Here is a 21,638-nt window from a genome sequence, read left to right on the forward strand (position 1 = left end):
GTTACTGTAAAAGACCAAAACCAGTAAAAGGAATTAAAGCAAGTATTGCTTTTGCTGGCCGTGCGTGTGTCTCTATGCTCTTCTACCTTCTAAAGACAGACCAATATCCTGGCCCATTGCTCTCTCCCATCTCTCCGATGCCAGCTGGCAATGCCAATGTGAGAGAGGCAATCAATCATCCCAGGGCTGGTGCCTGCACAAACTCTCGGGGTATATGGATTGCACAGTCACATATGCAGTGGAATGAAAATAATTTAGCATTCCAACGACCGGTTCCCATCAATCACAGCAGATAAACAGGCTTACTAACTTCATTTTAAGCTTAACTGTTGTTTCCCCACACTACAGATCTGAGATGTTTTAAAAAATAAGGCTTAAATTCCGATCTGGATCATGGGCATTTAAAAAGTGCTATAGGAAGCCCCTTAAAATCACCTTGCAAATTAGTATGCCAATAAAATGGACAATTCCAATTTTATGATCTATGACAGGGAAATAAATAGATGCAATTAAACAGTCCCTATGGTGGTCAGGCTCTCCCAAAGTCAACAACAATGATTACACATTCATTTAACCACAACCACAGAGTGAGGGAAATGACTGAGGGGTATGAGGGATACGAGTAAGCTAAATTGCAAATGAAAAATGTTATAAACCAGAAAGTTCAGACTCTAAAATCTAATTGGATGAGCCACATTCTGCGTGAGATGCACTGTAATGTATATGCAAGTATTATGAACTATATTACTCGGCAGAAGTAAATATTATTTATTATTATCATTGAATTGTATTTATTTGAAATAATAATTATTATGTATTTAGATATTATTATTAACATGATTTCCATTTTATTATTACTGTATATTTAGATGATGATGATGATGATTAAATGAACTAATAATAAATGTAACTACTAATTTAACGTTCAAACCAAGTAAACTGTGGTGTAACTACAGAGAGATGAATGAGAGTTGCTGATGTCTCAGAGTTGGTGGCAATGATTGAAAGTGGATGGTGGCCCTATGGTGTCAGAGGTGGGCTGCATTGTCCCTTGTGTCCTGTCTGCTCGGGTCATAATCCTGACTATACAAAAGCACACAGATGCACCCCTGCTCATCAAGTTGAGTGGGGGTTTAGTCCAAACTCCTCCTTGCACCACCTGTTGCTCATTCAGCTAAACACTCTCTTGTTTCTTTTACATCTCCCTTTCTTTTTTTCTTTCCGTCCCCCGGCAGTTTATTATGACTGTACTGCATATCTCTCTTCTCCCTCCAAGGTGGCCTTGTGTTTGTATGTCTGATCTGTGTTACTCGTGGCTGGCTTTAATTAAATCATTAGGTAGTGAGAGAGTTAAATAGCCCGGGGCCAGAAGGCTTGTGTCACCCCGTGTCCGAATGTCCCCACCCTGTCAGCGGTAACCCTGACCCCTGGAGTTCGACGGGGCTAAGTGATCTCATTATTACTGCACGGACACACACACAGCCACATGCGCGTCTGGACAGAATGGGTCGGCTTTGAGAGTTAATTCTACCATTTAGAAAAATGGACTTGGGGCCTCTTTAATATTTTGGGAAATTCAGGAAGATTAATAGCTCACATATACTCAATGAAGGCTATGGAATAATAAATGTGCTTTGTGGATGCATCTCATCAAAGTCTGAATAAAGTTTTACTAAAATGGTCTTCTGAGCCAGAAATCTGATTCATGCAGTTTTTATAGCTGCATCATGATGTATCGGTGCATTAGAGCTACAGTAAAGGACTGCTCAGATTGAATTAGAAATCTTTACAATGCTTTTTTACAGTGCTCTTTTTTGCCGGTTTCACAATCAATTTATACTGAGGAGTTTCAAAGTCTTAACTGCTCCGGGCCACCCTTCAGCACTTACGCAGAATCTAGATCCAAGGCAATAAGGCTAATAGCACAGAGGGCAGGCGGCCCAGAGGGGGACAGCATGCCCTGCTGAACATAAGCCACTATTACTTTAGATTTGTCCTGGACTGAGGGGCTTGACCCACGCAAGTGCAAGAAGGAGTTTAGACTAAACCCCCACTCAACCCCCATAGGCTTATCTGTCAAGATGTCTCCAGCTTAAACCCAGACATCATTGCAATCCTAGATAGAATTCAGTCCAAACTGGTTGCTGACCTGTGTTTTTGCAGTACAACTGGTCTTTGGGATCATCCCCATAAGTGGAAAAGTGTGAAAGTTTCTCGTCTCTCACAGCTAATCAAAACAGAGAACAAGAGTATCATCTCTTCCTTTCACCTGTTCATTTACAACATTCCACAGAACAGCTGCTCTTCACTCTTCACCTGTTCTCCAGGAAACCAGTTCTGACCCCCCCAAAACAACTTTGACTAGAAACCCCAAATGGCTGATGTTGACCCATAAGCCATGTAAAAGTATGAAGAGGGACGACTCCAAATGCTGAGAATCATTTATAAAGTAATAAACCACAAATCACAAATGAACCATCACAGGTGCATTCCCTTTCATCTGTCGTTTAATGTGTGAGAGTTAGTAATGTAGTAATATAACCGTGCATATATAACACATCACCATGACCATTTATACCGCCTTAAAAGTAACGAATATAAACAGGCTGTTAAACACTCTCTGGGAATTCAGTCCCTCCCACGCATACCGGGCCAAGAGCCTGTTTATTCTCACCAGAACATCTCGCGTTTGACCGAAGATCTGTGCCCTCCTAATGTACGACACGTTGCCTGCTGATGGCAGATCAACACGCCTGGCATATGTGTTCCTTCCTTCTCCTTTCTATTTATCTTTCTACCTCCCTTTCCCGCTATATATATGCACATGCCTCTCTGCCAAACCCCTAAAACTTGTGAACCAGACAAGCTCTGTGGCTGGCAGCAGACCCCTCATCCCGATCTCCCGCCCACCGCCTGGCTGATGGATCCATGCCACGATGGAGAAAGATGATCTCCATGCAGAGAGCTGGCATTATGCGCACAAATCGCATCACCACAATGCCCACAGAGCTTATTCCATCAAAAATAAAGCTATTCTGAACTTTTATTCCATTAAAGGGATATTAAAGGGATATATCAACCAAAAATGGAAATTCTGTCAGCATTTACCCACTCCTTACCACCCAGTGTGACTTTTTCTTTTCTATTCCGGTTTATTTATTTATCTTTCCCCTTTAACCGTCAAAATGTAGTTTTGGACCCACTGACTTATAATTAATAGACAAAAACAGTTGAAACAAGTCAGTCATACAGGGTTGCAACAACAAAGCTGACGAATGAGTTGGTGTGTAAATGTGCACAGTCATATGTTAATGCACCCATTATGATGTCACAATCAGTTTAGTCTTGCCTAAATGCATAAACATTTACATTGTGAAAGGAGGTGTATATATATATATATATATATATATATATATATATATATATATATATATATATATATACTGAATATAGCTCGTATTTTTGACCAAGCTATTCAATCAATGTATATTATATCTATGTGTTTTTTTTCTTGTTTTTGGCCACCATTTTTCCAGACTTCCCTAGAGGAAATGTCACATTGTTATCTCACAGGAGAGCCTAACATATCATAACTAATGATACAGGCTTCCTGGATGATAGGGGGCATGGATGGAGGACAGGACGGACAATTGCACAGTTCAGGAATGTAAGCCTAGAATCTAGAAACTCCTGCGGGGTTCTAAAACTATTGTGTACCAGAATTCTTTCCACTGCACGCATTAAGTCTACAGTTAATGATAATGATAGTCTCATATGAAAAGCATAGACTGCAAATGGTTCTGTTCAATGTGAGAAGAACTCATCCAAAAACCTTTCATTTGTAGGGGTAAACTTGGGAATTTCAGATGTCTGATTATGCGTTTAGCTTGTTTTCGGTTCACTGAGGTAAAAACATATTTTTTAGACACTGCTGTAAAAGTAGTTACCGAGACATACAAATTTCCAAGCATAAAATTGATAGTCTCTATCGTATTCTGGATGAAAACCGCCATTTGTAATGCAACTTTGGAAAACTAATTTTCTCAGCAACAGTATAAAATGTTTTATTCAACAGACCATCTGTTCTGCAACCTTACAATGAACTTGGAGTTTTGAAACTGCGCAGTGTCTTTTAGGAGCCGGATATCACTAATAAATGAATCCGAAATGTAGGTTAATGGTTTTGGTGATAGCATCACACAGTCAGTCATTGTTTAAATCCAATCTAAAATCTCAAATATTTTTGATATGAAAAAAAAAATTTCAATGCTGATAAAAAGAAGAAATATAAATCTAACTGAAAAGAAATCCGATCTAAAAAAAAAAAACTATATATATATATATATATATATATATATATATATATATATATATATATATAAAACCAGCTAATAACCATTATTTCCAGCTTTGGAGAGCTGCAACAATTTCAATTAATCTTGAAGACATCAAAAGTAATAGTTTCTTTGCTTTCCCTTTTAAAGAAAGATATTGCACCTTAACAGGGAGGTTCAGATCCTAATTAGATAGCAGAGTGTGGATGAATTGTAAATGCTTTTGGTTTTGAAGCATTTTGCAATAAGAATGCATGGAAGAAGAATTTAATAGACAGGATTTATGAGTAGCTGGAGACAAAATCTCCATTTTGGCTTTGAATTGTGTGAGAACGGTGCTATTCTTTCCAAGCAGTGCCAGAACCGTACTTTTATGTCTCGCTGATATCTCAGAAATACTCAAGCAGGTGAAGGATCTTTCCATTTAAGGTCTGCAGGCCACCTAGAAATGATTCTGTATACGAAATCACAGAGCTCTGAGGTCGCATGACAAAAACATTTTGTTGTGGAAGCATAATGAAATTGCAGATAATCTAATGACCAAAATCAAATAGTGCCATCAGCATTTAATTAGTGTGTATTGGATTTGGGAAGCCCTGCTGTTAAAACCTGGAGCCATTCCATGAGAAACACTGAAATGCTGGTGGATGTTTTTAAGCTAACATCTGTCACCTGGAAGCAGCCAGCATTACGCTCCTCTCTTGGCCATTTCTGGGGTAGAATTTATCTTGAACACCAGCTTCCATCCATCTACATTAATACCACAAATCAGATTACCTCCTCTAAAACTAACAATGACCTCAGTGCTTTACTCCATCCAGGGACGATGGTTATGGGCCTCTGCAGTGAGTGGAAGACTAAACAAGATCGAGTGGAGATGGAGGAGAAGGGAAAAAGATGAGGAGAGCAGGACAAAATGGGAAAGCTTAATAGAAGCAGCGGAAAAAAGATGAGCACTGCGGAAATTTGCAGCCGGAGAGATTGAGGAAGAGGGCACGAGGCAAGGATCAGAGTACAAATGAGCTGACTTACTTGCGACCTCCAAAGAGGCATTACGGCTGACGGCCTCGCCCAAGTAATTTCTTGCTACACACACGTACACCCCTTCGTCCGGCTTGCTTCGCCTTCCATGAACGATCCGGAGAAAGAAAAGGGAACCACTGGGTAGGAGCATGCGGTGGGAGCGTGGATCCTCACGGTCCGTTTCGACTCGCTCACCATCTTTGTACCACTCCACCACAGGGGTCGGCCGACCTTCGGCCTTACAGTTCAAAGTGGCGGGCTCGCCTTTGGAAACAATGAGGTCTGAGGGGTGTTCAACAATCCGTGGTGCGGCATCCTCCAGCCTCGGTCGAGATCCTATAAGAGAGAGAAAATCAGTGGTTATTACTTGCATTACATGAGAGAATTTGGTATAACAGCAACTGCAATAACACCAACACAGTGTCTTAACCAGATATGCCTTAATTCAACACGCAGTACAAGTACAGTTGTGAATCTCTGACAGCAAACTGATTTGATTTATGAATCACTGCCTTTCAGTTTAAAAGTTGCATATGCACTAGAGCCTGAACAATATGAGATTATTTTGGGGCTGATGCCGATACCAATATTAGGGATTCAAAAATGCTGATATCGATTGTGACGAGTAGGGCAGGGCCAAGAGCCGTGGGAATAGGTCGAGGCCAGTGAAGTAATTGAAAATGAGCGACACCTGCGCCACTCACCAGTCTCAAGTCCCATGGAAGAGCTCCAAAAGGATAAAAAGGAGGAGTTACAACAGTGAGGAGAAAGGACCAGGCCTGGATTTTATTTTGCGTTTTGTTTTTGGTTTCGTTTTTGTGCGGCAGTTGTCTGCGAGGGGCTGTCGCGTGTTTTGTGTTTATTTTAATATTAAAGTTTCATTTGAATGTTCGCTGGTTCCAGCCTCCTTCTTCCCATGATTATGAACATTTTTAGTGTTACATAGATATATCGGCCAATATTCTTTTTGTATGCTATATTATAGTACAGTTGTATAGTAATGTTAGGATAATATATATACATAAACACATTTTTTCAATGATAACTCAAATGTGGTGATCAAACACTAATAATGATGTGACAAACATAAGCCTATGTAGTGGAGGGAGTGTATTTAACACTTAATTTCTTAATTTAAGAAATTAAACAAGGTAACTGTGTAGGGCAAGCTAGTTACTACCAACCCAACAAAGGCAGGTTTATGCAGGAAGCACAGCTCTTCTAAAATGAATAAGTAATAATAATTAATCATATTTTTTCACCAATTCTGTGTCGTGTATTTTCTGGTATTCAAATGAATTCCGCGATTCCATCCATGTTTTCTGCATCGCGGAAATCATAAGGCCCTACTAATGTGGCAAACGAATATGATAATAATAACATTGTTGTTTATTTACTTAGCATTGAGTCTCTCCAACTGTAGTTAAATTAAGAAGTTATACATACGTATTGCTCATATGCATGTCATAAACTGGCAGTATGAAAATTATATGCTCTAAATTCAACAGCTATCAAAGAAAACAGAAACTCATTTCAATCCCGCAGTAGCTGGAATGCTGGGATATGTAAACATAATTTGTCTTCTGTTTTAAGGCACATATGAATTCATGCTGACTGCCAAGGGTTTTTTGTTTCACACAGTTGTTGAGGGGAGGGGGGCCGGGGGAAACCGCTGGTATGGTAATTCAGGTAGGCTTTCAGAAAGCTTTGAAATTGCTTTTCTCTCTCCCAATTTGGATGACAGTGTGGTGGTGGGACAATTACAGATGAATAACAGCAACACAAACTGATTCACAACAAGACAGGGGAATTTCAGCCATCGGGAGATATCTGGGGATGAAAGTGAGTCATTGTGCATGGTGATTTTGGAAATAATTACCAATCCCAGCGGCAACAATTATATTGGGGTTTAAAATCTGTGACAGGATAGAGACTGTGATTTCCAGCAGTCAGAGTGAGAGATGGTGAAAATATCCTTCAGTTGGAAATTAATCATGCGTGATAGCTCTAACAAAAAGCTATAGACATCCCCCAGGGGAAACGTCCATCACCACCTCCAAATACACAAAAAGTTACACAGGATTATGAAGAAAAACAGTAATGCAATTCACACACAGAGATAAACTCTAATCTAACAGTTTACACCAACAAAATTGCAATCAAAATAGTGCTTTTAAGGATTATTTCTAACCATTCAGATCTGCAAGGTTTACTTTGCTTTATTACTTCATATTCAGTGGAGTGGATAAACTCCTCTGGGCCAGAGACTAATGCAACTTAAAACAAACCCATTTCCCATCCACTTTACCCCGGCCATGAATAACATGACCTTACAGTAGTAGTACATTGGGCCCCATCCGCAAGATACGGCAAAGGCAAAACCGCAAGCTTTGTGTTCACCTCCGAATCCCCAGGACTGTTGCCCTTCTACTTTTCGAAAACAAATAGCCCCGTGGCCCCGCTGGGTTAAGGGAGCGGAGACCGCCAGGGTTTGGCTAATAGCTTTTAGCGGACACTCATAGACTGCCGAACAGACTGCGGTTGGCAGGGGGTGGAGGAGAAACAGTGGGGTAAGAATCCAAGAACAGGCTTCTAAATAAAACAAACCAAACACTCCCGACTTGCCACAGAGGAGATGTAAGGCAGGGAAAGAGATGGAAAATAAAGCCTGAGCTAAACTTCTAACAGAAGATAGGCCTATCTCACCGAAATTTGACCTCGAGAATACCAGGGGGACTTGGGACAGTCTAAGAGAGCGACCGAATGTGCATAAAGAAGTGGAAAACAACATCTGGAAAAGCTGATTAATCTCTTGCCCTTAGCATTCCAAGTGTTCTAGATCAACGAGTCAGCCATTATGAGGAGCTAGAACTGCTACTTGAGAAAAAAAAACAACAACAAAAAAAAAAACCCCGTAGTGGGCCTTTGGGGGATTTTGACAGCTCTAAGGAACTTTGTGGTCTCACATGTCAGAGAACATCAATCCCTCTGGGAAACAATGCACTTTAAGGGTCTTCTGAGGCAGATGACACATGTCCAAGAGCATCTTTTATATACAATACTTGGAAACTAACATTAAAATGTCTCTAGTACTGACAAGGCAGGAAAGAATTGCTCAAATATGGAAGTGAATAAGGCAGAACAAAGGTGATATAATTTTAATAACCTTGTCGCAAATGGCTGCTTGGCTCCAGTGCGAATTGAAAGTGCTTTGATTTCTGGTCACAGAGTGAAATAAAACTGAGACCATCTTGCCTGCATTAATTATTACTGCTGTTCGCCACGGCAAGCCACTCTTTTTCAAGTATGACTGTACTACAGACATGAATGGTACTTCAAACCATGTGGCTTGTTAAGGATTCAAATTATTAGTTACCAGACTTATGATTTTCTCAGCAGATGAGAATATCTTTCCAAAAATATTCTTATTAATTGGTCATAATGAAATTATGCCTGAATTTTGCACAATTCTATCATAGCACAAAAATCTTGGCTAATTCTACACTACATCAGTAGCAAAACTTCAGTCCAGCTGTTAAGGATTACATCCAGTAAATGCTGCTGAAATTACAGCATGTCCTATCTGGAAGAACCCATAGAAGTGGCAGTCTCACTGGGTGACACGCTAGTAATGGTTCCAGCAGTTAGATTGATTCGGATAAAAAGGGAGGTGCTGCAAACTACAACTCATCTGCTCTTAAAGGTATCAAGCCCTTGTACTGTATTAGGAATTTGACCTTGTTATGTGAAGGAAGGGGGTGGGGGGTGAGCCAGCGCTGGTAGGAAATACATCCATCTGGCTAACTTCTGATCAATCCCAAGGGGCTTTTAGCACTAAGAATATTTATCTCCAGTGTTCGGGGGAAGAAATAAGATCTCTAAACACAGCCCGGCTAAACAAAGAGAGATGATACAAGCCATGTGGCTGTAACAAGACATACTCTGCAAATTATTCACAAGCTGATTCAAAACAGCAGGTATAAGCAACATAAAGGCAAATATAAGCAGCAATTATTCCGAGTCTTTCAAGAGAAGGTGTCAATGCCAAAGGATCTCCATGACAACCGTACAAGGAAAGGTCAGATGTCAATCTAATAATTGTCTCCATCCCTTGAAGTATGTGTGAAAACCTGGAGGTCACAAGAAGAAAGATAAATGAAGTAGGCCTAGTTCTAAAGAAGCGCAGATTAAAATGCAGGAGGAATTATCAGCGCAGGACAAAATTTGTAGAAAATCTTGAACAAAAGTAATTTTTCCTTAGATGAATAACAAGATCCAGAAGAACTTTGAAATCTGAAACAATTTTGCAGCATGTCAAAATGTGGTATTAGATAAAAGCGCAAAGCTTTGATGCTCAAAGCACAAAAATGGCCAACTTTTTTTCTCCCAATCCTCATCTGCAATTCTTTTGAGAGGCTTCCCGCCCCACTTAAATAGATGATTATTTAACAACCTCACCCCTCCTTTTTCACTGGAATCTGGGGATTGATTTGCAAATGTGCATTCATTACCCTAAGTTAAATTAAGAAGCGGGGGCATTCCTTTCGCCACTCTTTCTTATTCCATTTTATTAACTTTAATTTTTACATTTACAAACAACAAAGGGGCTCTTGAGAAAGAACACAAACCCAGGGTCATAAAGCTACGCTCTTTACTCCTGTGGCTCCTGACAGTGAGAGGACAAAGTGAACCTGGTCACATGCACAAAGGAAATTACACAGGAGGGCTGCTGTTTTCCTCTGGGATGAGCGTGTTTCTGCCAGAGTCAATGCTGCCAGTTGGGAACCAGGATGGATTAAGCGCAGTGGCAAGCGCAGAAATTCCATGACAGCTTCTACAGAGGCAACCTGACACCTTTAGGGGATGTAGCAAGAGCTACTTATGTGCTTCCTGCTTAAGAAACAGCAAAAGATGTTGTGTTTACTGCAGGGGATGAGGAGGATTTCTCATTCCAACAAAAAGAGACAGCATCGAGTCACGGAGCCTTAGCAAAACAAAGTCTACGTGCCATTGTGGGTTCAGGGGCTGTGTGTCCACTGCATGAGCTTTGATGTTTTTCAAAGAGACAAAATACTCCCTTTGTTAAAATAGATTTCACATGAATGCAAAAGGTGCTGGTTAGTAAATAGCCAGATATTCCTACTTTGAGGAGAACAGCACAAACCTCTTTGTGATATATTACTCAACCCAATCCCAAATCCTTAATCTTTAGAGTGGTGCAAATGGGACTTCCTGATATGTATCAGATTTTATCTTCCCGCAAAGGCTCATCTGGCCACTCCATTGCTTTAAGAACCTTCACACTTCACAAAATAAACAGCACACACTGGCAACGTCCAGCTGAAGGTATTGATCCCTTTGTGGATTCCCGAGAGAAGTCGTGGTGGAAAAGAGAAGGGGAGTAAGCATGATTCTTTCAGTGGTTCAACCTGTTAGTGAGAATCTCTTTAAGTGCTGACCCTAAACCCTACGATCTCAAACAACATAAAGCTCTGAGTTCCCTCAGGGGTTCAAGCCATGAAGCGTAAAAAATAACCTTGGTCACCCTGGACTTGCCAAACTAGCTCATTCCTTTAGCGTGAGGGCATTTTTAGTACAGGCTGCGAGGAATAACTTGCTTTTCTCTGGGAATAGCTGTCTTTTTGTGTTGCCATATTCTTAGATATGTATCAGTACTCTGAGACACATTCGCCCAGGTTCATTCAGATTCTGCAAACCCTTTATGGGGGCAGGACAATAATACCACAGTCTGTTTTCCCTGACCTCCTGTAATTCAAACTCTCCTCACCAAAGAAAAACACATCTGGAATTCATGTCAATGGCATATCACATATCTCAAGGGGGCGTCAAGTTCTCCCATAGAGGAAGAAGTAGGGAATAAAAGATAAATTGTGCATGGTGGCGACAGTGGAGCTCCGTCCCAGCTGCTCTGTGTTGTCTGGATTTCTTCAGTGCCCCGCTAATGGAATTGGCCCGGGTGGGGAGACCAGCATACCACGACTGGTTGAGATAGCATCAGCTTCCTGGTCCTCCTAGCGGTGCACCATGTTCCGCTTGATTAATCCCACCACGCACTTTCCGCTTGACCCCAACACTGCCAGATGAGGCCCACACAGAACCACAAATTTAGCAGGAAGTGAAGTTTCAGGCAGAGGAATCTGACTGTATAGCATATCTAGATGTTTTGACAAACCTGATCTTATTTCTGCTATTCACATCAGTGGCTTTAAAGCACAAGCGAAGTTCCCTCAGAAGACTGCCTCATCTCCTGATCCCTTAAGACTGCCATATTTCAGCTTCAGGTCAAATTCCAGTTAAAAGGTAAAACAAAGTGTAAGTGGGCTTTGAAGTCACTTTCTTCTCATCAAAAATTATAAAGCCGCTTTAAAAATTCTTTCAATCTTCAATGGCTGGAGCCAACCCGACTATTCATGAACTGGATCTTTGAAAGTCAAACAGGGAGAGATGAAAAGGACTACGGCGTAGTCTGCACTGTACGGACAGGCTTCATGTTAAATACATGCTCGGGGAAAACGTGCATAGAATGAGTCGATGATTAGGCCTATATTCAACATTTGTCTACTCCCAGAACAGTGGAAATCTGCATATCTCCCCCCTGAGGTCCAGAAGATAACATATCACATTCAGGATGTGTTCTTGTTGCTTTGATGGCTGATGATTGCAGGAGGAAATGACCAAAATAAGGGGTAGGGAAACCCCTAGGCTTCTCTTAGCGCTGGACTTAACCTGTGAATGTTTCGGAAGATCTGCAACATATGGCACTGGACTGGTGAAATACACAGCTGAATCGCTTTCAATTAGTGATTCACACATTTAACAGGTTTAACATTTAAGTCGAGTGGCGCTCGTCTAGATGGTGGGTGTTTTGCATAAGAATGACTCACGGGGTCGGTCATAAACATGAGCAGCCCCGGCACGAGTGGATACATGGCTGACATGTAGGGAGGGAAGAATTTTCTACTTGAGAAAGGCATATGAGATAAAAGACTAATTAATGGACTGCATAATGATGCGGTGCATTCATATGCTGACAAAGTGAATGCTTAACTTTAGCAGCCCAATTAATAAGACTACTTCGCATTTTTATATTTAAAACAGAATATAATATTATGACACATATCAGATGAGTTCAACTGGATGCTATAATTGACCGTTTCAGACTTTCATGCTTTGGTAGTGTATTATATACATATCAAATGTTTGATATGAGATAAAAGAGAATTCCCTCAGGAAGTGCTTTTGCCCTATTTAGGGTAACTGGGGCATTTCTGTCACTTTTAGTGGCAGTTTGGCCCAAAGCATTGGAAACCACATTTCTGACTCTGGTCTGAGAGCTAGAGACTGAAAATGCTAAATTTAAGATTTAATTTGCATTAGTCTACTGCACAAATCATTAAGAGAAACCTTCCACTAAAATATTTTGTCATAATAACTGACCAGATATGTGACCCTGGACAACAAAACCAGTCATAAAGGTCTATTTCCTGAAATGTATACATCTATAAATTTATACAGCTTTCCATTGATGTATGGTTTGTTATGATATGACAATATTTGGGCCGTGATACAACTCTCTGAAAATCTGGAATCAGATATTGAGAAAATCGTCCAAAGTTTACATTTGTCCAAATGTAGTCCACTCCTTAGCAATGCATATTACTAATGATACAACATTTTTTATATATTTATGGTAGGAAATGTACTACATATTTTCATGGAACATCATGATTGCTTAGTATCCTAATGATTTTTGGCATAAAAGAGAAATGTATTATTTTGACCCATACAAGTATTTTTGGCTATTGCTACAAATCATACAGAAAAAAACTCTCTAGCACTAGCCAGCGAAAAGCATAAGTCATGGTATTTTCAGCAGGGAAAGATTCCTGCAGTAAGAGAAACTATTCTGCATAGAATAGAGTTGATAATATCAAAGTTTTGCCACACGTCTGTGGAGACACAAACAATCGCTGTTAACGTTTCAATCGCTCCGACAGAGACAAAGACACAGAATACTGACACCATGGAAAAAACATTCACAACATTCTTTGCATTGCACTCAAGGACCAATTCCAGCTCTGCCAAGCTGCGATTTTGATCTACACGCCCATTAAACGACTACTGCGCACGTAATGTCCATGTCTAATTGCCCTCTGAACCTGGCAAGTGTTATTTACTGGAACAACACAAAGATCACGACTGATGAGGATAATGGGGTCTCAAAGTCAAATAGGAGAAGAGGAACGAAGTTGAACAGCATGAAAAGTGTGTACACATAGGCGCCGGGAGGGAGGAGAATGAGAAAGAAGTGTGTGTTAATGAAGGTAATCTAATAGCAGTGCCCATGCAAGATAGAGTCTGAGTCATTAAATTGGAGCTCCTGATGAGACAGCACACACGGCCTCTGGCCCTTTTGTTTACAGTGTGCCCAAACACACACTTATATACACTATTAGCCAGGTCTGTTTGCATCAACTAGTAAACAGAGCGAATAAAAAACAAACCAGAGGTCTCGGTTTTTTCCAAGGACAACACATTTGCATCATGTAAACACTCAAAGCACAAGCCAGCTGTTTTAGAGTTGGAGTGAGTTGTTACTCAGTGTGAGAGTGTGGTAATCTAGGCTCAGCAGGTCCTGATAATGAGCAGTCATACTGTGTTGTTTGTCAGAAGGCATGGATCAGGAGAAATATCGAAATTTTTCGCCCCAAAGGTAATCCGATAATTAAAGTGGCTGAGAATTCATGCCATGGGAGCTGTAGGGGCTGGAGATACTAAGGATTTTTCGTCTGGGTATGTAAGTGGTATGTCGCCTTGGCATGCAGGTGGCCCCTGCAGAGCCCCATAGATGCCCACAGCTTCTTTCCACACACTGGAACACAGATAAACTGCAGAACCCACTTGAAATGATCCAGAGTCTTCAACAAGTTTATCTTAATGGATATATTTACATGATGGGAAGAATGAGTATTCAGGATCTAAAGTTAAAAAGCAAGCACAAAAAGTGTGAAAAACTTGCTTTGGCAAGTAAACTAAAGTTAAACTTTTGCATGGTTTAACAACTGTTTATGCATTTATCCTTTAAATAGTACAAGTTAGACCTTTAATGTATGTATTTCACTGCAATTTTTAAAAGTATACCAGTATTATTGTGGAAAAAAACAAAGATAAAAGAGTTTTGGGATTTAAAAAATATATTCGAATTATTCAAAGAGGATTACTGTGATACATTGCTGTTGGATTGCAAATGCAGCTAATTTGTGTGTTTCAAAGGCTTATGGACTTTAAATAAGTGTGCTGCTTGTGACACTCTGTCTGTCTCTCTCTCTCTCTCTCTATTAATACATTACACTCAGTTTCAGGGCTTCCCAAATTTAATAAGAATATTTTTGCCATTTTAGGTACACGGATGGATGAAGGGTGAAAAGAAAGGGATGATGGGGAGAAAAGAAACACCTGCTACTGTTACAGCCTGACGTGCGAAAAGCCCCATACTGAAAAGATCCTTGGAACAACCATGAACTTCTTTTATTGTATTATTGCTGATATAAACCACACCGGCTACTATCCAGTTATTGGATGGGAAAGAGAATCACTAAACCACTGCTGTAGGGCATGTCAATATCGAAGTGATGAGAAATTTTCTGATTAAACAGGGAGGCAGCTATATTTCTTGACAGAAAAGATAAATATCGAACTCAGTCAGGGTTGGATTGCTAGATAGAAAAAGGCATTCATTAATGAAAGATACGATCTATAGTCATTTAAAAAACAGCCAAAGAGAGTCAAAAGTGGGTTATGTACTTTTCCTATCGAAGGCCATCTAAATCAATGATGTATTTGCAGAGACAACCTATTTCCTTAAACCAATTAATCCTTGTATGTGTGTCACTTTTTTAAATTAAAGTTTCCACACGTTCAACAGTTCTGCAAATGTAAAGCAAGCTACCTCTTAAAGGAAGTAATCCCAGATTGCATATTTCAGAAAGCTGAAAAGCTAACAAATTATAATCGATACTACTTGTCATATAAACACACTCAGAGAGTTTAGTCTGGCCTCTCTGATTCTTTGTATAGTGCTTCCCATTTGGAACACGGCCTTGAAGGTCACCACAGCCACTGGAACTAATGCGTAGGGCCATTAAACCGTCTTCATCTGCGGCCAGAGACACAAGGTTGGACAGATTGATGCCAAGGCATTGTGTTGTGTCCCCATTCACCCCCACACAGCTGGAGCTGCCATCTTTAGGGTTCAATTCAAACTTCCTGTCAACGCTAGAATAATAAAACAGAGCTGTATGTGTTTCTGGCTTCCTTACTTGACCAATTAATACCTGCCACAAAGAAGAGGTGATAAAAATGTGCTATTTTTGGAGATGAGCTATGCTCTTGCATAGTGAAATGTATGCTTTTAATTAAAGGTGTCTTTTATAAACGCACATTTGTGGTGCAGCTATAAATCTTTAAGTAAGATCTCAGCAACAACAAAAGAGTGCCGGAAAGATACAAGATGTTTTGTCTTCCGGCAAGGATCCGGTAAAGAACCTGAATGTGCCGGGACAGAAATCAGACATCAGAGACATCAGAACGTGCTCAGTAGGAGATGCAGCATTTATCTCCCTCCTTATTGACAGCCTCTCGACAGCACACCGTTTACACAGAGGAGACGGGGAGTAACTGTGCGAGCGAGCGTGCGAGAGGGAGACGCAGGCTTCTCTGAGTCACACCCCTCATACACACGCGCGCACATATGCTCCGCTTCTGATCTAAGGAGCGACGACAGTCCTGGAGACGTAAGACATCAAAACAAGCTGTCGTGCATGGAGGGAAAACCATAAATGACACGCTTTATGCGAAAAGTCGTAGAGCTTTTGAAATGCTGCCAATCATGCACTTTTTACTGTATAGGACGTATGGCTGTAGATCCTTGTCAGTTCATTGAAAAATACAAAAGAAATGTTGTACTGAAAAGTCATTTTTTTCCATTTTCCACTAAGGTTCATCTGGTTTAAAAGGGTGTGAACATTGAATGAGTCAAAGGCCGGCAGTCGTTAAATGCTTGTTTGGGGACAATCCGGGAAGAAACAACAGCTGTTTGTGGCTGTTTAAAATGACTTCAAAAGGAGGCGAGCAAACACACGTCCTACTTGAGCTACAAACGTAACTTAGACAAACAACAACCACAACACAAACACACCCAGAAAGGATCAGGCACCTATAAATGAAAAGTTGAAGTGTAAATCAATGCATTTTCTTTCATAACCCTAATCAGGTGGGAGAAGGCGAGAGGAGATAGGCAGTGGCCCTCACCACAACCCTGAGCTGGATAAAGTCAGGTGTGTGAGAAGAACGGGGCAATGATAAATTCAGCTACACTTAACTAACCAAGCCTCACTTTTAGGATGGCTTTGAGCTTGTTATAAAAAATGGAATTGATTTTGGTTTGACCAGATCTGCTCATGAAACAAAAGAAGAGCAAAGTATTGGCGACACAATTTAGACTGGACCATGGATCTGGTCAGATAAAAGCTTAGCATGTAATTTCATCCCTCATCTGGCGGCTGTGCTGCCCTTGATTCAGTGGCAGATTTTGTCAGCGGTTATATTAGAGGACAGATCTCAGAGGCAATGTTTACTGCCCCATAAAACAGAACTTCTGTTGGCCAGCACTGCCAGCAATACCACTGATCTAAGCACGATTCAATTCAAGCTATGCAAGTGTTTGCGGCCAGGGCTCCTGAAGGTAGACACGTTTCCAAAAGAACATTTTTTTTATGGCATTTCTAACTCTTAGCTAATTTGTACATTATTTCTAACTAATGATCTATCCTTCCTCCCTGAGCTGGTTAGGAGTCTGAATGAGGGGTCTTTGAGACTGTAAGAATTTTAAAATCCCTAATACAGAGGAAAAAGTACTTGCAATAGATTAAAACAATTAAATAATGGGCTAATCTATCCAAAAGTGAGGGTATTTACTGTAAACTGGGTCAAGCTGGTCTGTTTCGAACATATATGTTCATGTATAAACAACACTATGTATTGAGGATAAATCTATAAATCATCTGTTTATTGTTTACATTAAAAGCATTGTGTATATAGGCCTTAACGCCTTCTAAGGACACATGAGATGTGTAATTCAATCATTAAGGGGTTTGACTTTACTATAACTTGAGATAAAGAACATCTCAGCCAAAACATATCGACTGTTTGAATATTAAAAACAAATATTGTTAGAAAAAAAAAACTGTTCTGCTGCTTTGTATGAGTTCTGTAACGTTATGTCCATTATCACCGAACAACCTAAACAACACCATCCATAAGAAAATTATTTACGTTTAAATACACCAGAGAAGGTGTCGACAACTATTTCACAATGTTTAGCAGTTATAATCCTTATATCGCCATCTGTAGTGTAGTATTTTCTCCACCTTACCTTGAGACACGCATATGATGGCAAACACAACGAGCAGCGCATCTAAAGTCCCGCGAAACTCCATCACCCTCAGATGTAGCCTACAGTCCACTTCAGTCGCCTTTATCCGGACAAACAGTCCCTAAAATCACCTCAAAAGCGCTACAATCCGGTACAAGTGCGAGGAGACGCGTTTGAAGAGGCGGTCACATTGAAGAACTTTACAAACTAGACCCAAAACACACAAAAAAACTGTGTCGGTTAATCTGATCATCACAAATGGTGCATATTCCCGTGTGCGTTGCGCTCGGGCGCTGATCTGTATACGGTTAAAGAGTCAGTGTAACGGACAGATAAGATGAGATGCTCAAAGTCCGTCCAAGATGCTCTTAATTCCTCCAAGATTCATTTCACAGGCAGAACATCTTTCGTTTCTCGCTTTCCTGGATCATTGAAAAGTATCCGTTCTTTAATAGCCCATTCAGTCAGATTTCCACCCCAGCCGCTGCCCTGCACTCTTCCCTTCGCTGTGAATGAACGGATTTACTACTGTCGCGTCTCCGGGCGACTGTCTCGTGGCTCAAGCCCACCCCCGACTACCTTCAGCAGTTACCCACACTGGGGTAACAGCGCTCTTAAAGGGCCAGGCGCTTGATTTCGCACAGTCTGCAGATACCGCTGTATATAGTGAATAAATGAAATTCTGGAGTAGTTGTGAGAGATGGTTCACTCCATACAATGAAAGTGAATGGAGACTGGGGCTGTCATTCTGCCTAACATCTCTTTTTGTGTTGAGACCTTATGAAGGATGAGAGTTTCATTTTTAGGTCAACAACTTCTTTATCACAACATTTTAGTTGATCACATGTTTTCTGAGAATAATGTCTAATACAGCATTTTAGCTCATTTAGATGAATAGTTTACTCAAAAATCACTCATGTCCTTCCACATCTCTCTCTCTCTCTCTCTCTCTCTCTCTCTCTGTGGAACACAAAATTAGATTTTGTGGTATGTTTAATTCTGCTCCATACAACGGAAATTAATAGAGATAGGGTTGCTCCAAAACTGAAAAAATAAAAGCACCATAAAAGTATCATGAAAGCAGATCACTTGTGCATTATACTGCAAGTCTTCTAAAATCACGTGATAGTTTAAATATATTTATTAAGATATAGCTAAAATGTAATAATAATAATTACAATTAATAATTAAATAAATAATTGTAAATAAATACTTTTTGACTGAAAATCTTCCCTCTCTGCTGTATGGGTTATTTTTATAAACTGGCAACCCGTCATTGTATGGAAAATTGCTGCCAGAATATTTTATACAATTACTGTTTTTGCATTCCACAGAACAAAGAAAGTCGACATAAATGATGACATGATTTCCATTTCTGGATCAACTGCAGTGCTAACATATATATATATATATATATATATATATATATATATATATATATATATATATATATATATATATACACACACACAACACACATACACACACACACACACACACACACACACACATATACATGTATATATATATATATATATATATATATATATATATATATATATATATATATATATATATATATATATATATATATATATATATATATATATATATATATATATATAGACCTATAACTATAACCTATAACCTAGCTTGCGCTATTCTTTTTTTATTCTGTTTTCTTTTTATTTATTATATTATTTAAAATCCCATGTTACGTGTACTGTGTTAAGCTAACTGAGACTTGTTATAGTACTATATCACTGCTCTTTTTGTTGTTTTTGATTGCTTCCACTCTCCTCATCTGTAAGTCGCTTTGGATAAAAGCGTCTGCTAAATGAATAAATGTAATGTAAATATATATATAGGCCTACATTTAAAAATCCTCATTAAAATGAAGAGCTTGTAAATAATGGTTCCAAGGTGCAAGAAAACTGTGCAATTAATATTACTATTACCTTTAAATTCTGTTCTGCTCCAAAAAAAACAGCATCGATCAGCTGAAGAACCCTGAAGATTCTGGGCTTTAAGCAAATCATATATCATGTTATATGCATTGCATGTTAATTTGAAGACTGAAAGCTCAACATGCAAGTTATGGGTTGTATTTATCTTAATTCTCATAACGTAATATATTCTCTTTCATTATGTTCACACTGAAGGACAGTCAGAGCCTGGAGTATGCAGGGAGCTTCTGGAGCAACTACCCTTGATAGTGTCCTCATGTATGATGCATGAGCAAGTTTAACTTAATTGCAAAAACTGATTAATTGAGATTCAGTGTGTAATTGAATAAAACATGATTCCGTTTTCCCCTAAATACATTTCATCTCTCTTATGACTGATGCAGCTTGCTCCAGCTACCATAAAACATCAGCTGGATGCGTCAGGATGAGCGTGCAGTCTGTAAATTTAGCTGAATAATCACGTTAGTGTGAGAGTTATGGGGACATCACATCATCATCACGTCTTAATGATGCCATTAAGCAAGAGTCGCAGGAGTACGCCAAGAGTGGGAGTTCGGGGCACATCGCTGCAGATGACACATTATCACTGAATTTATAAAAGCTTAATCTTTCTCACATTGAGGAGCACAAACAGTCTGCCGTTGTGTCATTTAACATCTGCTTTATTTGTCTGAGAAGTATAAAATGTTTTATGCATTAAAAATTGTTAAATCAGTTTCTTTGCTTTGTTTGTAAAATTATCTTTTTATTTCTTCAAAGAAGATTAATGGCCTTGAAAAGCATGCCTGAAGCAATCCCCTTACATGAGACATCCACTAATTTACACATCCAATTGAAAGTTGCAATTAAGTACAGCCAATAGAGACTTTAGCAATAGAAATTAACTTCAAATAATGTGGCAGCAAAACTGGCATCAAATATCTCAAGCTACACAGAGATTTTTTTTTTTAATCCTTGGTGGCAAAGTATCAGACATCATGTCAGTGCTGAGCGATCAGCATTGACAGCAGAAAACGTTCTGAAAATGCTATAGCACTATAAGTAATTAGCCCATCCACCATACAGCCATTTGAGTCTGTGCCAGCAAAACGTGATTTATTAAACTGATCAGCCATGAACACCTGACAACTCACACTGAACAAGGGCCAAGCCATCTGACACTGTGAATTTAAAGCTCAGCTTATCCCAAAGAACAAATGAACACACAAATGTGACATATTCAAGTATTTAATGGAATATTCAGAGATTAGTGGAAGTTAGGATTAATACATTGATTTTGTGAAGATGTTGGTTATTGGAAAATAAAATAAAATAAAAATAAAAAGGAAATCTGTAACTGTGACTTACTGTACAATGGAAATTATTGGTGCCATTCTGCAAATATTATAATACTGACAGTTTCAATAGTATAGCCACAAAATGTACAAATTATTAAATAAATACATAAATGAATAAAATATGAGCAATAACATGTTTTCTGCTTACAACCCCGTTTGGTGGGAAGATACTGTTTATCAAATTTTATAAATTCATTGCCATTACAACATAACACCAGAATTATTTACACCCTTGATAAATATGAACAAAGAAGCCTGTGAAAATATATCTACATTGTTAATTCTTTTGATCTTTTATATAAATAGATGTTTTTCTCAGATACACATTGGACACAGTTATATAGTGTGTATACCTGTATATATATATAATATATAATATATAATAAAAAAATTTAATTTGAGCAGAAATGTAATAATTATTTTAAAATATAATTATAATATAATTATATATTATTTTATAATACAAAATATGTTTTGAATTATGAAATGTTGTTTTTGTTGTAAAAAAAAATTATAAGTCTTA

At 39.1% G+C, this 21,638-nt stretch overlaps 1 protein-coding gene across 2 annotated transcripts in view; it reads right to left on the reverse strand.

Moving 5' to 3' along the window:
- LOC113054386 (roundabout homolog 2-like) overlaps positions 1–21,638 on the reverse strand; it is an 89,546-nt gene that overhangs the window by 15,048 nt on the left and 52,860 nt on the right. The window contains exons 1-2 of one of the 2 annotated variants that reach the window (XM_026219914.1): positions 17,812–18,386; positions 5,367–5,693 (exon numbers count right to left, since the gene is read on the reverse strand). In XM_026219914.1, coding sequence (XP_026075699.1) covers positions 5,367–5,693; positions 17,812–17,875 — 391 coding nt within the window. In that variant the 5' untranslated portion in view covers positions 17,876–18,386. Of the gene's footprint in view, positions 1–5,366; positions 5,694–17,811; positions 18,387–21,638 lie in introns of those variants that run through there. The other variant, XM_026219913.1, reaches the window with a different exon arrangement.

The sequence above is a fragment of the Carassius auratus genome, chromosome 35, assembly GCF_003368295.1.
Source record: "Carassius auratus strain Wakin chromosome 35, ASM336829v1, whole genome shotgun sequence".
NCBI classification, from domain to species: domain Eukaryota; kingdom Metazoa; phylum Chordata; class Actinopteri; order Cypriniformes; family Cyprinidae; genus Carassius; species Carassius auratus.